This window comes from Stegodyphus dumicola, chromosome 3, assembly GCF_044657685.1.
Source record: "Stegodyphus dumicola isolate Sdum_Otavi_A_Nest chromosome 3, ASM4465768v1".
Taxonomy (NCBI): domain Eukaryota; kingdom Metazoa; phylum Arthropoda; class Arachnida; order Araneae; family Eresidae; genus Stegodyphus; species Stegodyphus dumicola.
The window spans coordinates 189,634,654-189,650,429 of NC_140770.1; the positions used below are offsets into that span (position 1 = coordinate 189,634,654).

Below are 15,776 nucleotides of genomic sequence, written 5' to 3' on the forward strand. Positions count from 1 at the left end.
TTGGAATGTAATATTTATTAACAGAATAATCATTTACCATTCTGCTGAACAGGAGGGAAGAAACTAAATATTACATACTCAAATACATTTCGGTGTATGTTATTTGAATATACTGGAATTCTGGAAAATTAAGGTATATGCATCAGAGAGTTCTTGAGTTGTACATATGTGCGAATTCATAAGAAATTACTCTGTACGAACTGCATTGCAACACGCAACGTCATTGTATATGTAGTTAACATGTCGTGCTTTGCCAGTATGTCAAAAATTGCTGTATTTCGCCTTTTCTATGCTGTTATTGACCACTTGAATTATTTAAAAGTTCTTGTTTATTTCTTAATACTGTTATTATTTCGTCTAGTGGCATCTCAGGTAATAAATGTTGTTATATGAGGCATTTGAAAGTTGTATCATCTTAACTATCCATTGGTTATAACATTTCACATGACTATTATGATTTTGTTGCTAAGAGAAGATATACTAATTACACATTTTTGATACACTATAATATCTGATTTTTTTTAAAATTTGTAATGCAAATAAAATGAGAAAGAGCAGATAGAAACCCAATGATCTTGTGTTTCCCTTACTCCACGTGTACACTTATTGTTAAGTACATGTTTAAATTTTATCTTTTTTTTCTTTCCTTCCCTAGTGTTATTTTCATTGACGGGACGCAAGGAAAGAATTTTTTCACTCTTCTTTATGGCCTCCCAGATGGGAATGTGATTAGTGACACTGCCTGTCGTACCGAAAGGACTGGGTTCGAATCCCAGAACAGGCATGGATGCAAATTGTCTCGCCCGGTGGTTGACTGGGAGCAATCCCAACCTTCTGGCTATATCAATATCTATAAACTTTCTATATTATAGAACCGACGTTTATACGTAGCTTCAGGCTCGGCAGGGACCATATGGTACTGTCTTGTCTGCCCCTTGGTTGTGGGGAGCTACATGATTAGATTTACAAGGTTGTTCGGGGATTGACTCCCCTGGTCAATACTGGGGCCACAGACCCCCTTGATTTGCACGAAAAGATATTTATTGACGATTGTGATTAAACGTTGTATTTACCCAGATTTTGAGATTTTCTGTCCTCCTGGCTTGATTCATGGAGGTAGGAAGTTTCTTTCCTCCATGGGTTGATCGGAGGGTTTAGACTCCTCAGATCGCCACTAAGGGCTGGGGTGTTTAACTGTGTATGTTTTAACAGCTAGGTCTGGGTGCACCTTCTCCTTGGTAAAATGTCTATTTAAGTGCGTCCATTATAAGGTGACCACCGCTTCCGACTTTAGTAGAAGCCAACGCCTATAATGGCTAGTGTCCGCCTTTTGAAGGAGAACAGAAGTCACTATGGATTTATTTACAAAATGAATTAGCCAAAAAAAAAAAAAAAAACAAATAACCTGCTTTTTTGGCGTATTATATTTCAGAAAAGTCTGCTGATAGTTAAATCTCAGCTAGAATTCAACTATAATCTTTTAAAAATTCGTAACCCTATGTATATTGCAAATCTATTTAAGATAATAATTTCTGACGAGAATTATTATTTTCTGCTATCTTCTAGAATTATTCTAAATGCGTATGCGTTTATTGTTCATGATTCTTTCCTTCGTATTTTTCAAGTAAAGTATCTGTCTTGAAAGCATTTAAAATCAAGTTATAACCTCGTAAGTAGAAAGCAATACAATAATTTGTAGGTAAAAATGTATGTAACTCGAATCCATATTTTATTACAAGATTTATATAATTTGAACTTGCATTTAGGGAAATGTTGAATATTTCTTGCTTTTGAAATTTAGCATGAATTTCATACATTATATCCTAATTAAGTTTTTCGTGAAAAGCCATGAAACTGCTGTTCACAATTATTGCATGATCTGCAGAAATCAGGCAAAAAAACAATCTTGGATTGATATTTGTTCATCCTTGTAATTCGTTTTCTAATTGAAAATATTTTTTTCACAAACCTTTGTGACAATTCTTTTTCGTTTTCTTTTGTTTTTTTCTCTCTCTCTCTCCTTTTTTTTTTTTTTTTTTTTTTTTAATCTGAGAGATTTAGCGATATTAAGTATTAATGCATAAATTAACTTTTATTCTTTATCAGATAACATGATAAGCATATGATGCTATCAAATGCCTTAAGTAGGATATAATATTCAAAACTGATTTCTTAATTATACTTGAAGAACAATGAATCTTTTCTGTGGCTGTACAACTATTAATTACAATAATAATATTTGTTGTTTCCGTGCTCGAAGCTCCAGAATTCTAAAGATTCTAATCAATGTTGCAATAATACGCTTTTGTCAGTTATAACCCATATCCCAATTGTTATTTACTTCTTAGGTCTACTAATTAAATCATCGTTAGGAATCAAAAATCGTAAAAACAACCTTGTATTTAGCGTAAGTATATACAAGGTTGTTTTTACGATTTTGATTGTCATATTAGCGTGTTTCTCTTCTAGTCTCATTGTTAGGAGTTCATCGGCAATAATTAATTTAGAATTTTACCGATTTTTTTTTTTTTTTTTTTTTTTTTTTTTTTTTTTTTTTTTATCTTTGTTCTTTTTTGCTTCGGGGGATGGGAGTGGAAGGTAGAAAAGAAAGCTTTTTGCTTCTAACCAAAGAAGAGAAAATTCTTGACATCACTGCATTTTTACCATCTTTAGAAAATTCTTACATTATCTTCCTAAGCTTCAAGCAGAAAAAAGGAAGCATCAACGACACGTGACCGAGCATTTAGGGGAAAGAGAACAGAGACCAAGGGTACACTTACATCGCACTCTGACACGAACAAAGGCAGAAAGGGGTTTCTTCAGAGCCGAGTTATTGGCTTCACAGCGGTAGAAGGCTCCATTGTCGCTCAGCTGGACGCGGATCACCAATTCGCTGGACACACCGCTACCGGAAGTCATCACTGGCGTGCTGATCTGAAAAAAGAAAACACAATAATCTTTTCAGAATGTTAGCCCAAAGAAAATGCACTTTGAAGCAAAAAAAGAGGACCAATGATCATGTCTTAAGCTGTTGCCTGCGAATATTTTAGCATCAATAAACGAAAAAGGAAAAAAAAAAAGAAATGTATCATTTTTTTTTTCCTACTTTATGCGGTGAATGTCGACAATTTGTAAAGCTACACTAAGAAAAAAGTATAATCTAATTATTTATGTACTTATTTCTTTTATTTTTGAAGATCTTTTAGACAAAAATAAGGGCAAATAAGGACTGCATTAACCTAATATACTTTAAGCATATCTTTAATTATTAGTCGCGAGGAGAAGACATATCGCACTGAACCCTAGATTTTTTTTCAGTGGCTGAGCTTCAACTTCTAAATAAATACGAATTATTCATTAACTTTATATTCGTTCATTCTTCAGTAGGCCAAATAACATGCGTGATGGGTATTCAGAAACTTGTTTAGCATATATTCATACGGTAGCAAATTCGTGACTTTTGCTTATAAATTCTTTACGGACAATATATATATATATTCGAGTCCCGGAGAAGGCACGATTGTAATTGCCCGTTCCTTGATAGGAGGCAACGCTGGCCCCCTATAAGGTTCCTTCACAGTAAAATGGCTACCACTTCTGGTTTAAGAGTGGCCAGTGCTGAATAGGCAAGTGCCCGCCATTGGATTAAAAAAGATATTTATGAGTATAGAAAACTTTTGTAGCTTTTCGATGTTAGAAGTAAAGAGTTTGTATTATAATGTTCTATTTATTGTTAATATTCTATGTATTTACAAAATTTCGAATTAAAATACTAGCTACATTTATGGAAAATTTCTTTGTTGAGTAAAGGATTTGCTTTTCTTTGCAAAGGACATTAAAGCAAACAACAGCATTAATATGATTTCTCTTAATTGAACCATTAACTACTGATATTCTATGCAACTACATTTCATGTTCATTGCACTTAAAAAAATGCATTAATCGTTCATTAGAGTGAATCAACAATTATGTTTCTAATAATATGATTGTGTGTTTCTCTAGCAAAATTTTAAAAAGCTACACATAATATTGTTATGAAATGTCCAGCCGCGGTAAGATAGCTTCCCTGCAAAGCAGATTTACGGTTGCCACATTTGGCTAGAAATCACCCATTTTGCGACAAAACTGGCGATATGCCAAGGACGGATGAAGGAACTTCTGAAACGATTTCTTACTGGTTTAGCCTAGAATGTTCTCGAACACAAGCTAAAAGCTACTATATAAACCCTGCTTGTACGAGGAGAGTTAGTTAATGTCTCGTCTAGCGGGTTGATAGTCAATCAGTGAGCAAGTGTCTAGTGCCGAGTTGGTCGTCGAGTGCATCGAGATAATCTTTTAGTGTTTCGCAAGTTAGTGCATCGTCCAGTTTCATCTTAGAGTGTGTTGAGTTCCGAGAACGACTGAACCGAGTCGGGAGCTGTACTCTAGTGGATCGTCGAGTTCATCCCAAGTTGTAGCGTGGAGAGTCTCGAGAGTGCGTACAGTTCCAAGAATGACCGAGTAGGGTTGGGAGCTGTACTCTAGTGCTTTGCCGTGAAGCTGTCTCCACCGTTCATAGCCTGGTGGCTGTGTAGCTGATTGTTTCAGCATGTTTACAGTAATTCTTCGACGACTGTAAAAGTATTTTTTAGCTGTCTTGAATAATGCTGGCTAATAAACTGTGTTTCGATACTTCATTAAGTGACGTCGTTATTCACTCCAAATCGATGAATCCCGTACAAACGGGAAGAGAAGAAAAACATAACGCTATTAAAAAAGAGGACAAAAAAATACTGTCCTATAATACTGTAATTAGAATTCTAAATAACCAATAGCAGGGAAAAGGAAACCTTTTTTTTTTTTTTTTTAATTTTTTTTGGTGAAAAAACTTAGGACCTTTAAGCCAAACTTGTACCTCTCAGAATTAACTCGTTCCCTATACTCTGATTTGAAGCTTGGGCTCACAAGCGGTGGAGCAAGTCACTGAACGCTGGTAGTTCCTACCTGGCTTCGATTCCAGGTAAACAGTCTGATTGCATGGGTGTTTACGTGGTTTTCCCCACCTGTAACATTAACAGGAGCGAGTTTCCCCTAGAAAGTCGTCCACGAAGACATCATTTTTCTTAGGCAAATAGCCCTAAAATGCTTTTCAGTAATCAAATGAAACGAAACTGATTTAACATGAAGCTTAAAAACTCGAGTTTTGTAGGCTAAAAACCAAACGGCATACGCTTTTTGCGTCACTTAATTATGCCACGCTCTAATAAAAACTACTTCCAAAGGTTTCTTTGACTGTTTTTTTGTCGTAAAAGTTTCACGTACTGAATAATTTCCTAATTATCAAACATTTTCTTCGGGAAGTCTATTTTAATAGCATTCCCATATTACGATAATACAGTAAATACTAGTAAATGGCATTGCATTTTATGCAAGAATAATCAATAAATACTACCGCAAATATTTTAACTAACTCTTTTATCATTCTATCCTACAAATATGAAGCACACTAAGCACGCCTTAGGTTAAGATCGTGTTTTATTTATATTTTTCTTATTCTCTTGTTTACATAGATTTCCACAATAAACCTCTTGATATTTTAATGAAAATCCTTTGAAATGAGGTAACTAATTAATGTGGAATTCCACAATATTTAATTTAAAAGTTGTAGATTTTTACAACATTACTTTGAGTATCTCCTGATAAGGAATCAAATTTATAACCAAATGAACCGAGATTAAACTTTAAGATGCCGCAGGTACCTTGTAACTAATTAGTAATATTTCAAGTGAAAAGGCATCTTTAATAAACTTTTAAAGAACAGAAAAGTTGTGACACGAGGAGAACATATTTTTTTAAAGAGCATTCCCGTGGTCGTTAGGCGTTGCTTCATTTCCGGACGATTTGCTCTCTGATGAGGCACATGCTGCTTTCCATGATCGTGCCCTTGATTAATGATGAATAAATTATACTTCGGCCTTTTCAATAACCATTTTGTGAGAGGTTGCAGTATTGATTACATCTGACTTGAAGTACCTTCGTTTTTGCTAATTAAGATAAGACATGTACAAATGTAATTAATAGGTCACGTGAGTTGTATACTAAAATGCATATTTTGTAACGATGTAACTGTGGCAAATGATAATTCTTTTCTGTTGTTTAATTAAGAGGCAATCTTATGTAAGCATGGCCATGAATTAGGATAATTATATTTTTGTTTAAATGAAGCAATTCAAAGCATAATTAGATAAGCAGTATTTTATCTAGTTCAAGGTATTTTACAGAATATGTTCAAACAATTTCATTTCCGAAACTGGAAATAATCATATTTATTCAAAGTTCAGAACTTGTGATAATAAAATATAATTATAATCGAATGAGTATAAAGTCAGTTTAGCTTTCTTAGAAATATAAACTATTATCCGAAAGGGCGTTAACCCAGAAGGACTTTTAATTTCGTTTTAACATTATGCGTCAAATCACTGTAAACATCCTGTAACTTTACAGATTGTTGCCACCAAATATTATCGCTCTGTGTTATATTTGAAGCAGTTAAATACTGAAGAATCTGCATAAGACAACGTTACCTAGAGCCATCAAATTTTGAATAACGTAATCCTCCATCCGAATATGAACACATATATATAATCTATGTGTTCATATTCGGATGGACATCTGGAAGTAAAAATTTGGAATTTGTTTTAAATTTTTTTTTTCATAATTTGGAAAAACTTTAAAGATTTTTTGATTAACAAACTCAACGATTTCAAAGCGAGGAATGGCAACACTGTATGAACAAAAAAATAACTCCAGCGCGCGAGATTGTGTATCGGTAATTCTAAATATATGCTGTTTTTAAATTATTTTGTGACATTGCTGTTGAATTGAATTTTATGATTTAAGTGCGAAAAACGTGATATTTAATAAATAAAGACAACAAACAAAATGTTAAAAAAAGCCCCATTGGGCGTAATATAAAATCTGAAAACTTTCAGATTTTTTTTTATTTTGTTATTTATTTGTCTAAAACTAAAAATTAATCGATAACTCAAGCTGTAGAAATAATTATTATTTTTGATAATGCAAGTCATAATATATGAAGAGATTCAAAAAGCAAATTCACTTAATTTTTGCTATCTTCAAATTCACTTAATGTCTGCTCTAAAGTTAATTTTATTGCACGGCGTACTATAATACGATATAGATACATCATAATTTTTTTCAGCAAATTCATCCAGATCCTAATCACTACCCTGGACGTTCTAATAAATAATTTATTTCCGAATAACAGAAATCCATTCCTTGGTCACTAAATTATATCGAAATGTTTTCATCGCTAATAAATTGTTGTTAGACTTCTGCTCATAGTTTATCACTCTGCGGTTGTTGTAAATCATTTCACAATCTTCTTACACAGTCTTTTTTGCGATCAAAATTGAAATTTTTGCAGATTACCATCAACCAGATGGGTGTGATCTTACAAGTTGGTACAATTAGCATCAATCAAGTCGCGAATGGATGTGGTATTGATTTGAAAACCATATACATCCGCTACTTCCTAATGAATTTGGTTCGTTTGAGACGTTTTTGCATAATCTGTTTCAGCCTTGAAGCAAGGTAATGCGTCAGTTTGCTTTGTACTTCATAGTGCTAATGAAAGCATTATGGTTTAATAGAGTTTCGATAAGAAGATATAAAAATGTATACTATCCGTATTCTTGTTACACACATCGGTTAGGCAGTAGTGAGAGTTAAAATTTAGATTTGGAATAAATATATTTTTTTTCTGAGTTGCTTGCACGTTTTCGGAGGTAAGAAATGTTATTTTTTTAAGTACTTGGATATACCTTGCATGTATCTTAGCTCTATTTATACACACTGAGGAACAGCCCAAACATGTGTTCATCTGATTTTAAATAAACTACCCAAACAGATACAGATTAAATTCCTTTTGAAACTGCTTCTACTGTTCCTATGATCAACATAAAGAACTTTCCCTGGCAAATCGCTATACACTTCCTTATTGCGAATATGCTTTTGAAGCTATTCCGGATGATACAGCTTGGTTGCAGCCAATGGTCCAATTTAGTTACCTTTGGTCTCCCTTCATCTTTATCAACATCATTAGCGGAAGAGGTCTTATTCAACGACAGGATGGCTTTAATTTTGCATGTTCTAAATGTTCTCCGTAAATGAGTTTAATTCACGATAAAGGATCCCAACAAGCAGTTCTTTTAGTCAAGCAGATTTTCATTAAGTCATGATCGTATTTCAGAAAATTTTGTTCGAGCCACATAGCAACTTTAATTTCACGTCAGAAATTTGTGGTTGAATATAATTCGGAGGATTTATTCCTAAGCGAAATGAGCTTCCATAACTTATCATGTACCTGGTATCATATTGCATAGAAGCTCAAGAGTCAATATTGATGAATGGTAAAATACAGAGTATGCATTCCAGAGCCACCAGAAAATAGTATTTTGAATACGTTAGTGTACAGATATCAACTCTCACCAGAAAGTATTTCAATACAGTAACCTGTTGTGGTCTAAGAAATTAAAGATAAAACACTTGGGAAAATTGAACTGAAGTAATATGTTTAGCAAATAAAATGTCAGTGTTATGCGAAATTAGAAGAAAATAGCTAAACAATAAAACAAAAGAAGTCCCCAGTTGTAAAGCATTTTTATTCTCGATCTATGTGATATTAGTCACTAAAGTATAGCAGCTGAATTATTTGGAACGTCAATCCTATCGTCATGTCGTAGAAATGGTTGTGTGAAACGTTACTAATGTTACCTTTATTTTTTCGTTTTTTGTTTCTCTATATCTCTACATTCATGCTGTCAATTCAAAAAGCGAATTTGAAGAATTTATAAAGTAGTTCAACTTAGTTTCCTTTATCTAAGACGACTTGTTAGTTTTCCCAAAGCAATAAGAATCTGGGTGAGTAAGAAAGCCTTACAGTTGGCGCTGAACATCTGATAAGGGTTTAAATCAATGAAACTGAACACTCACAGTCGCTTGTTTCATTATTAATTAATAATTGAAATAGATGAAGTGAAATCATTGTTAACTAATTTTAATTTGGTAGATGGTATGGAAGAGGAAACTAAAATTAGCCATGCACATATAACAATTTGAATTTTAATCATGTAGGAGTTTTCTTTATATTTTTTTATCTTTACATCAAGAAAATGATAAATTAATTTGTTTTAATGTAATACACTACAAACAAAGTTAAAAAAATGAGGCATTTGCTAATAATAAAACAGACAATACACGAAAGTGATTGTTATCGCACAAATGGCAATAAATTCTTATATATAGGGTGCAACAGCGTTCATAGTAGGATATTAAAAACACATCATAAGGCAGAAACTGTAATTTATTTATTACCTCTTATGTCAATTAATAGTTAAATGTATGCCATTTACTAATGTGTAAGTCATTGTCCATAGCGTGGATTACTTTTTGAATATGATGCCTGTCAAATGATGCCCCCTCTGCACAAGACATTCATCTCTAGGCGGTGTTGGAAGCGTACCATAACTCGGCGTAATGTATTCCCTGGGATATTGCAGACAGCAGTTCAGATGCGATCCGTCAACTCAGGAGTGGTTGTTTACCTTCCTGATCTGAATAAGTTCATATCCATGAAATTCATCACAGTTAAAAAAAAAAAAAAAGAGTAGCGACTTTCGTTGGCGGCACCTTATAAGGCGACAGTTTTTCGTTTTAGTTGTGAAAGAAACAATTCAAGGGTCACATTATCAAGCATCTGTGCTTTCTCCGGCATTCTCAGGCACTAAAACTCGAATCGATGATATGACAATCAGTTTTGAATATTAACATGCCGTTCGGAAAACTTCTTGCTTGAGGTGGAACCAAAGGAAAAAGTCTGCACATGAAAGATCAGGTGAGCAGGGCGGCTAGGAAATGTCACCAAAACGAGAAATTACTCTACCTGGAAATGTCTGTCGCAATGGTCCGTACATCTGGAACTTTCCCATGACGTCCCAAGTTGAAATGTTGCCGAAATAGATGCTGGGTAGCAATATCAGAGTAGTTATTCTTGAAATAACTTTCAACAGCAAAGGCACGATACTGTGCTCTCCACTGATCCATACACTCGAAATAGCAGCTCATTAGTACACGAACGTGGCACGAGCTGGCGCGCATTCATGCAGTAAGTCATTGTGCTACGCAAGTCAAATTACACTATCAAAGCTGCCGCACTCTGTACTTCCACGAATAAAATTAAAATTACATTTTCGGTAAAATTTCGAATTTTTTTTCTCTTCCGCATATCAAAAAAAATCTTCGTCGAAAACATAATACCAAATTTACCAAACGAATAAAAATTTCGTTAAAAATATATCTAAATAATAGTTGATATCTTGAATGGGTGGCAGTTTTGTATAAAATACAATAATAATAATAATAATAATAATGTTTTGTCATTTCCTTTTTTTTATATTTTATACAAAGTTTATATATCGGTTTTAGTTGATATTTCTTGATATATCGAGCTTTAACAATATATTTATAATTAATGTCAAATACATTACAAATATTTGAAAGAAAATTCAAAATTGCCTCTGAAATAGGTGTTTAAATTCTTTCGTAACAGACTTTGCAACAGAATATTGAGCAACTCATAATAAAAGACGACAAGCGCTTCTTGAAACACATTAATTTGAAATACGAGTAAATTGAGAGCATATTAGCACCATCTTTCACGCCGCGTTAAAGGGAGCACGGAATTTCGCTAAAGACCTCTTTTCACATCATTTAACACCTTAAACTAAACTAATGGAGTATCCTTGAAGTTTAAAGTGAAACTTAAATATGTAAATATTATGCTAAAATGTTTCGCTGTCACGTCATATAGTGACGGTAGAAAATCTGCCGAAACAGCCGATTGATTCACTGTTAAGGAAGTTGCATTAACTTTTAGCAACCTGGTGTATGAAAATATATCTTCTTGAAAGTTTCTTAAACAATAAATTTTGCGGACGCTATTAGGGAAAGAAGGAAGCGGTGGTCTCAGTTAATAAGTGGATGATATGAGAACAAATCTAATTTGAATTTTGAGGCTAGTCTTCGAAAATATCAGATATTTTATTACTTTTGATAAATTTCAATGCATAAATTTAATTCCATTGGGAATGTCACGATGTAGTTTACGAAAGTTTGCATATCTCATTAAAGATAATTTCAGTTTTTGTGAGTTATCCTATCATCTTTATAAGGTCATTCAGAAACGATATGTCAGTCGACAGATAGTAATTAAAATTATATTTATGCAATATTTAAATTTCGCAACCATAAAACATTAGCCCACTGATTGCTCAATATGTGGACCGAAATCGCTTCAAAAATTGTGTATGTTTTTTTTCTTATTTTAAATCTATATATATTGGAGAAATGAAAAATTAATTTTTCATTTCTAGAAAATATTTTTTTTGTATGTAGATTTTTATCATGAGTAATTAAGTTGCCAGAGAAACCAATTTCAGATGTTACCACCCCAAAAAAATTTTTTTTAAATAAATTTCAGTCAAATTACAGTTAATTTCTATTTATTGCATAATATAAAAAAGTAAAATATATAAAATTTAAGAAAATATAAAGCACTGAGGAAAAAATATCTTAGAAATGCAGTTTATTATGACAGAGTTCAAAACAGGGTTCAAGGCAAAGTCCAACTTCACAGTCTTTGCACCAGATTCAATAAATCTAATTAATAATCAGTCTAATTATTAATCTAATCAATAAATCTAATTAATAATTCAATAATTTAATTAAATAATCAAGATAGTCTTTGAATGTTCTCTAGCAGCCATTTCTGTAAGAAAAATGTGGAGTTTGAGCGGTAATACCACGTGCTTTCAGACTCTGTACTTTAGTGGGCAATTAACGATATCTGTTGAATAAAGCGTAAACTAAACGTCTAATACTGTATATAATTTATTTCACTGGTTAAAGGGGGAAAAAACGGGATGCGCTCCTCAATAACGGAAGAAAAACACATGCTCGCGGAAATCGCCGGATGAGCAGATTTTGCTACATTTGAGTTGCCCGTAGAAATCGCGGATTAAGCAGCCAGAGGGTTAGTCGTACTATACAGATTATTTGTAATAAGAGAAGTGACTTTATTGGTTCACAATAAACGGCGTATCACTTTTCAAATTGCTGGCACCCAAATTACGGCTCTGTGTTATTATTCAAAGAAATAAATAATGAAGAATATGCATGTAGTATTTATGTATGTTTCTCGCACTCTGAAAATAGCCCAAATGGGAATCAGTCCGGAAGGGCTATTACTTTCGCTTTGGCATTTTGCGTTTGTTCACTATGAGAATGTAAATCACTTTTCAAATTGTTGCCGCTAAAAATTACAACCCTGCGTTATATTTAAAGAAATTAAATAATGGAAAATTTGTATGAATGTAAGGATTTTTCTAGCATTGTGAAAAATAACGGTACCTAGAGGCATCCACATTTTGAAACACATTTTTGATTAACAAACTCAACGATTTCAAAGCGTTCCAATAACATTAACACCGCGTGCATCTTCAAGTGCGGATATTCTATGCACGAGGAGGTTTCTCCGCCTTTGCGTAGCCTAGCAACGGAAAGACGTTACTTGTCTAACGGTATTTTACGTCGAAGGAATTTGAATGTCTGCATCACTTTTCAAATCCCGTTTTAAATCATCCGTGAAAAAAGAAAAAAAAAAGCTTTTTTGGGCTTATATCAAACCTCAGGATGTAGGAAATGTAACTTTAAGTCCTGGTCAAATTACTGTACAGTTAATATTATTTTATGTACTATTAGCGAACCTTCAGAGACATGAAAAATGAGGATAGAATTTGCAGAACTATATGGAAATCTTTCATGGAAACTCTTTTGTGTTTTTATCATTTTTTCCATACTTTCCGCGAGTTTAAAAGAAAAAAAAATAACTCTTATAATAATCCATATTTAGATTGATAACGCATTTGATCTGTAACGGGAAACACTTTCGACTTTTCTGTGTTGTGAACCGAAATCTATGAAAACGAGGATACAAAAAGTATATCTTGGGACCCTATACGATGTTAATAATCATTGAACTAAACATGAATGGGTTCTTTGATTCCATTAAATTCTTAACTGAGGTGTCAGAAGCAGACTATTAAGTTATGTACTCCGAGTAAGAGTTTACATTCTTTAGGTCTTTTGCAAAAAAGTATATTCTAGATAAAAAGTTTGATTTTTTTTTTCAGCAATCATGGATAAAATGTTCCTGCAATCTGCATCACGCCAACAGAAAATTAGAGAATATATTTTAATTCAGATATAACTAAAGGTTAAACGTAATTTCATCAATATTTTTAATCATTTTTAATGTTTTATATTATTATTGATAAAATAAATTTTCATAACTCTAAGGTGGTAATTCTAGAAAAGAATCAAAATTATGAATTTTCTACTTAAGAATAATTGTAATTAAACCTAAACATGATATTTTTGTATTATATTTATTATTAACTTCCTTAGGTAGATGTAACAATACTAATAGTATTTTTTAGGAGGGGGGTAATTCGTCATTTATTTTTAGAGGTTTTATGTGAAGTAATCAGTTTTTCTTATCGGGTATTACACTTAGCCAGCCACCGGTTATAGCGAACCAAACTTCGAATCGTTCAAAGTTCGTTATCGCGAGCTTCAACTGTAATTAATTATTGCTATAACTTCACGCTCTTCCTACAACACATTTCTCGTGCGACTGTCAAAGCTCAGTATAGAATGATAATTACATTTTGATTTAATTCGATTATTATCGTGAGAGCTCTTTACCAGCTTTCTGAGACCCACAGGTAACCCAGCCAAAATTCATATTGAGCCCAGGTTCAAGTTTTAGCAAGCAGGTTGCAGCGCTGCAGCTTTCATACTTCTCCTTCATGTGCAATATACATCAGTGTGCAAAACTAAGCAGTAAACTGATTTTTCAACATACAACTATGAGAGTTTTGGAAAGGGCTTAATACGAACAGTACTATAAAATCCAACTCATTATAAAGGTGATGCACACGCAAAATTAGCACCATGGCCTGAGAAAGTACTTCAGGACACGCAAAACGCGATGAACCAGCGTGCACATTGCAAGGGAATTTAAAAAGATGAAATGAAGGCCCATTTCCAGGCATTCTAGTTCTGCAAGGCAACCGAACGGCAGGTGTCCCTGGTTAATGTGGCCAGACGACTTCATAAACGTAGTCTATTAGCCCACAGTCATGAACGCTACGTACCACTGGCAGCAGCCCATCGGATCGGAACCATTTACTGGACATCTCATCAATGGAGTCATCTCCATATGAGAGTCGTTTCAGTCTGGCGGACGATTCTCGGTGCTAATTTATATGGAGATGGATACGATTTTTATCCCACTAACATCAGAGTAAGATCTGGCATCCTTATATTGGGATCCTGGCATGCCTTGTATGAGGAGGCATTATCATGAATGTAAGGACGAAGTTCCATATTTTCGATAGAGGTTTACTTACTGGAGATCATTACTGTCATGAAATCATCTTCCCCCATGTGAGTCCTTTCTGGGGTGCCACTTGTCTGGCATCCGCATAATGGACTGGCCAGTGTGCTCCCGTTATTTAAATCCCATTGAATAGGTGCTGGACACTTTAAACGGCTAGATTCACGATCTTAACCTCCGAAGAACCCCAGTCAACCTAAATAGACGTTCCATGAGAAATAGTAACCTCTACTCTAAGAAGTATTAGGTAACCCGTTGTTGAGTACCGACAGAAGATGCAACGCAACCATTGCAGTTAGGTAAGGTCCATATTCCTTAGAAATTCTATGATTTGTTTTTCTTCCCTCTTGGCCGGACAGTTTTTTTGTACCAATGCCATTCTGTTAATAAAACTTTTTCTATACTTTCCGTACTGTGCGCGACAGATTCTTTTTTCAGGAGGGCTACTATACGTTTTTCATCCTTTTAAAAGTACGTTGTACCTCTGTAATAAGAATTCCATGTCTCCCAGTTGATGTTTTGGGGAATTATGGCCAAACTCAAAAAAAGCTGTTTAGGTTTTGCATACTAGTGTACATACAAGACATAAATTCTGCATAAAGACTTTCCTCCTCTTAGTATGCAAATAGTCTTAGTGGATTTTGCCGTTGTTTAATAAACTCATTCAAAAGTCTTTTAAATGAAATATTTATCGAAGCTATTTGAACCAAATCAATTTTGTGTAGAAATGTCTATTGTTATTGAGGAACGCTGATTAAAATTTAGTAATATTTAGTTCAGAACAACTCGTAACTGATCTTTCTTTCAGGTTTAATTGATAATATAAATGCGCTAATTTATTTCTTTCTGTAAAGAATTCTAATTTGTTTTCTCCTGCACGTAAAACTTTTCAGCCATATTGTTTCCGCTGTCTAAGACTATTCAGACGTAAATAAGATTGCTCTATTCAGAACAAAGTTTAATTACGTTAATTTTATTGAAAACTATTAGGAATTTTAGCAAACCTTTTTATTCTAATTCTCCAATATTCTAGCAAATGCAGAAATTTAAATTCCATCTTTTTAAAAAAAAGTTATTAATGCAAGGTATTAGCTTCCTTAGCAATAAAACAGCAAAATACTGTGACACTAATTAGAGCTTAATTGCTGCTTTCAGTGTTTTATTTTAGAGTACCTACAAAACAGACACTAAAGGATTGCAAAGTTTCTGTGTTTCGCTTTACGACTTTTACAAAACTTATAGCTGCTGGAAATGTAAA

The 15,776-nt window shown here is 33.5% G+C and overlaps 1 protein-coding gene across 3 annotated transcripts in view; it reads right to left on the reverse strand.

Moving 5' to 3' along the window:
• LOC118185412 (nephrin-like) overlaps positions 1-15,776 on the reverse strand; it is a 1,505,573-nt gene that overhangs the window by 616,109 nt on the left and 873,688 nt on the right. For all 3 annotated transcript variants that reach the window (XM_085813712.1, XM_085813714.1, XM_085813713.1), the window contains one exon: positions 2,781-2,934. In XM_085813712.1, the coding sequence (XP_085669838.1) occupies positions 2,781-2,934 (154 nt within the window). The remainder of the gene's footprint in view (positions 1-2,780; positions 2,935-15,776) is intronic.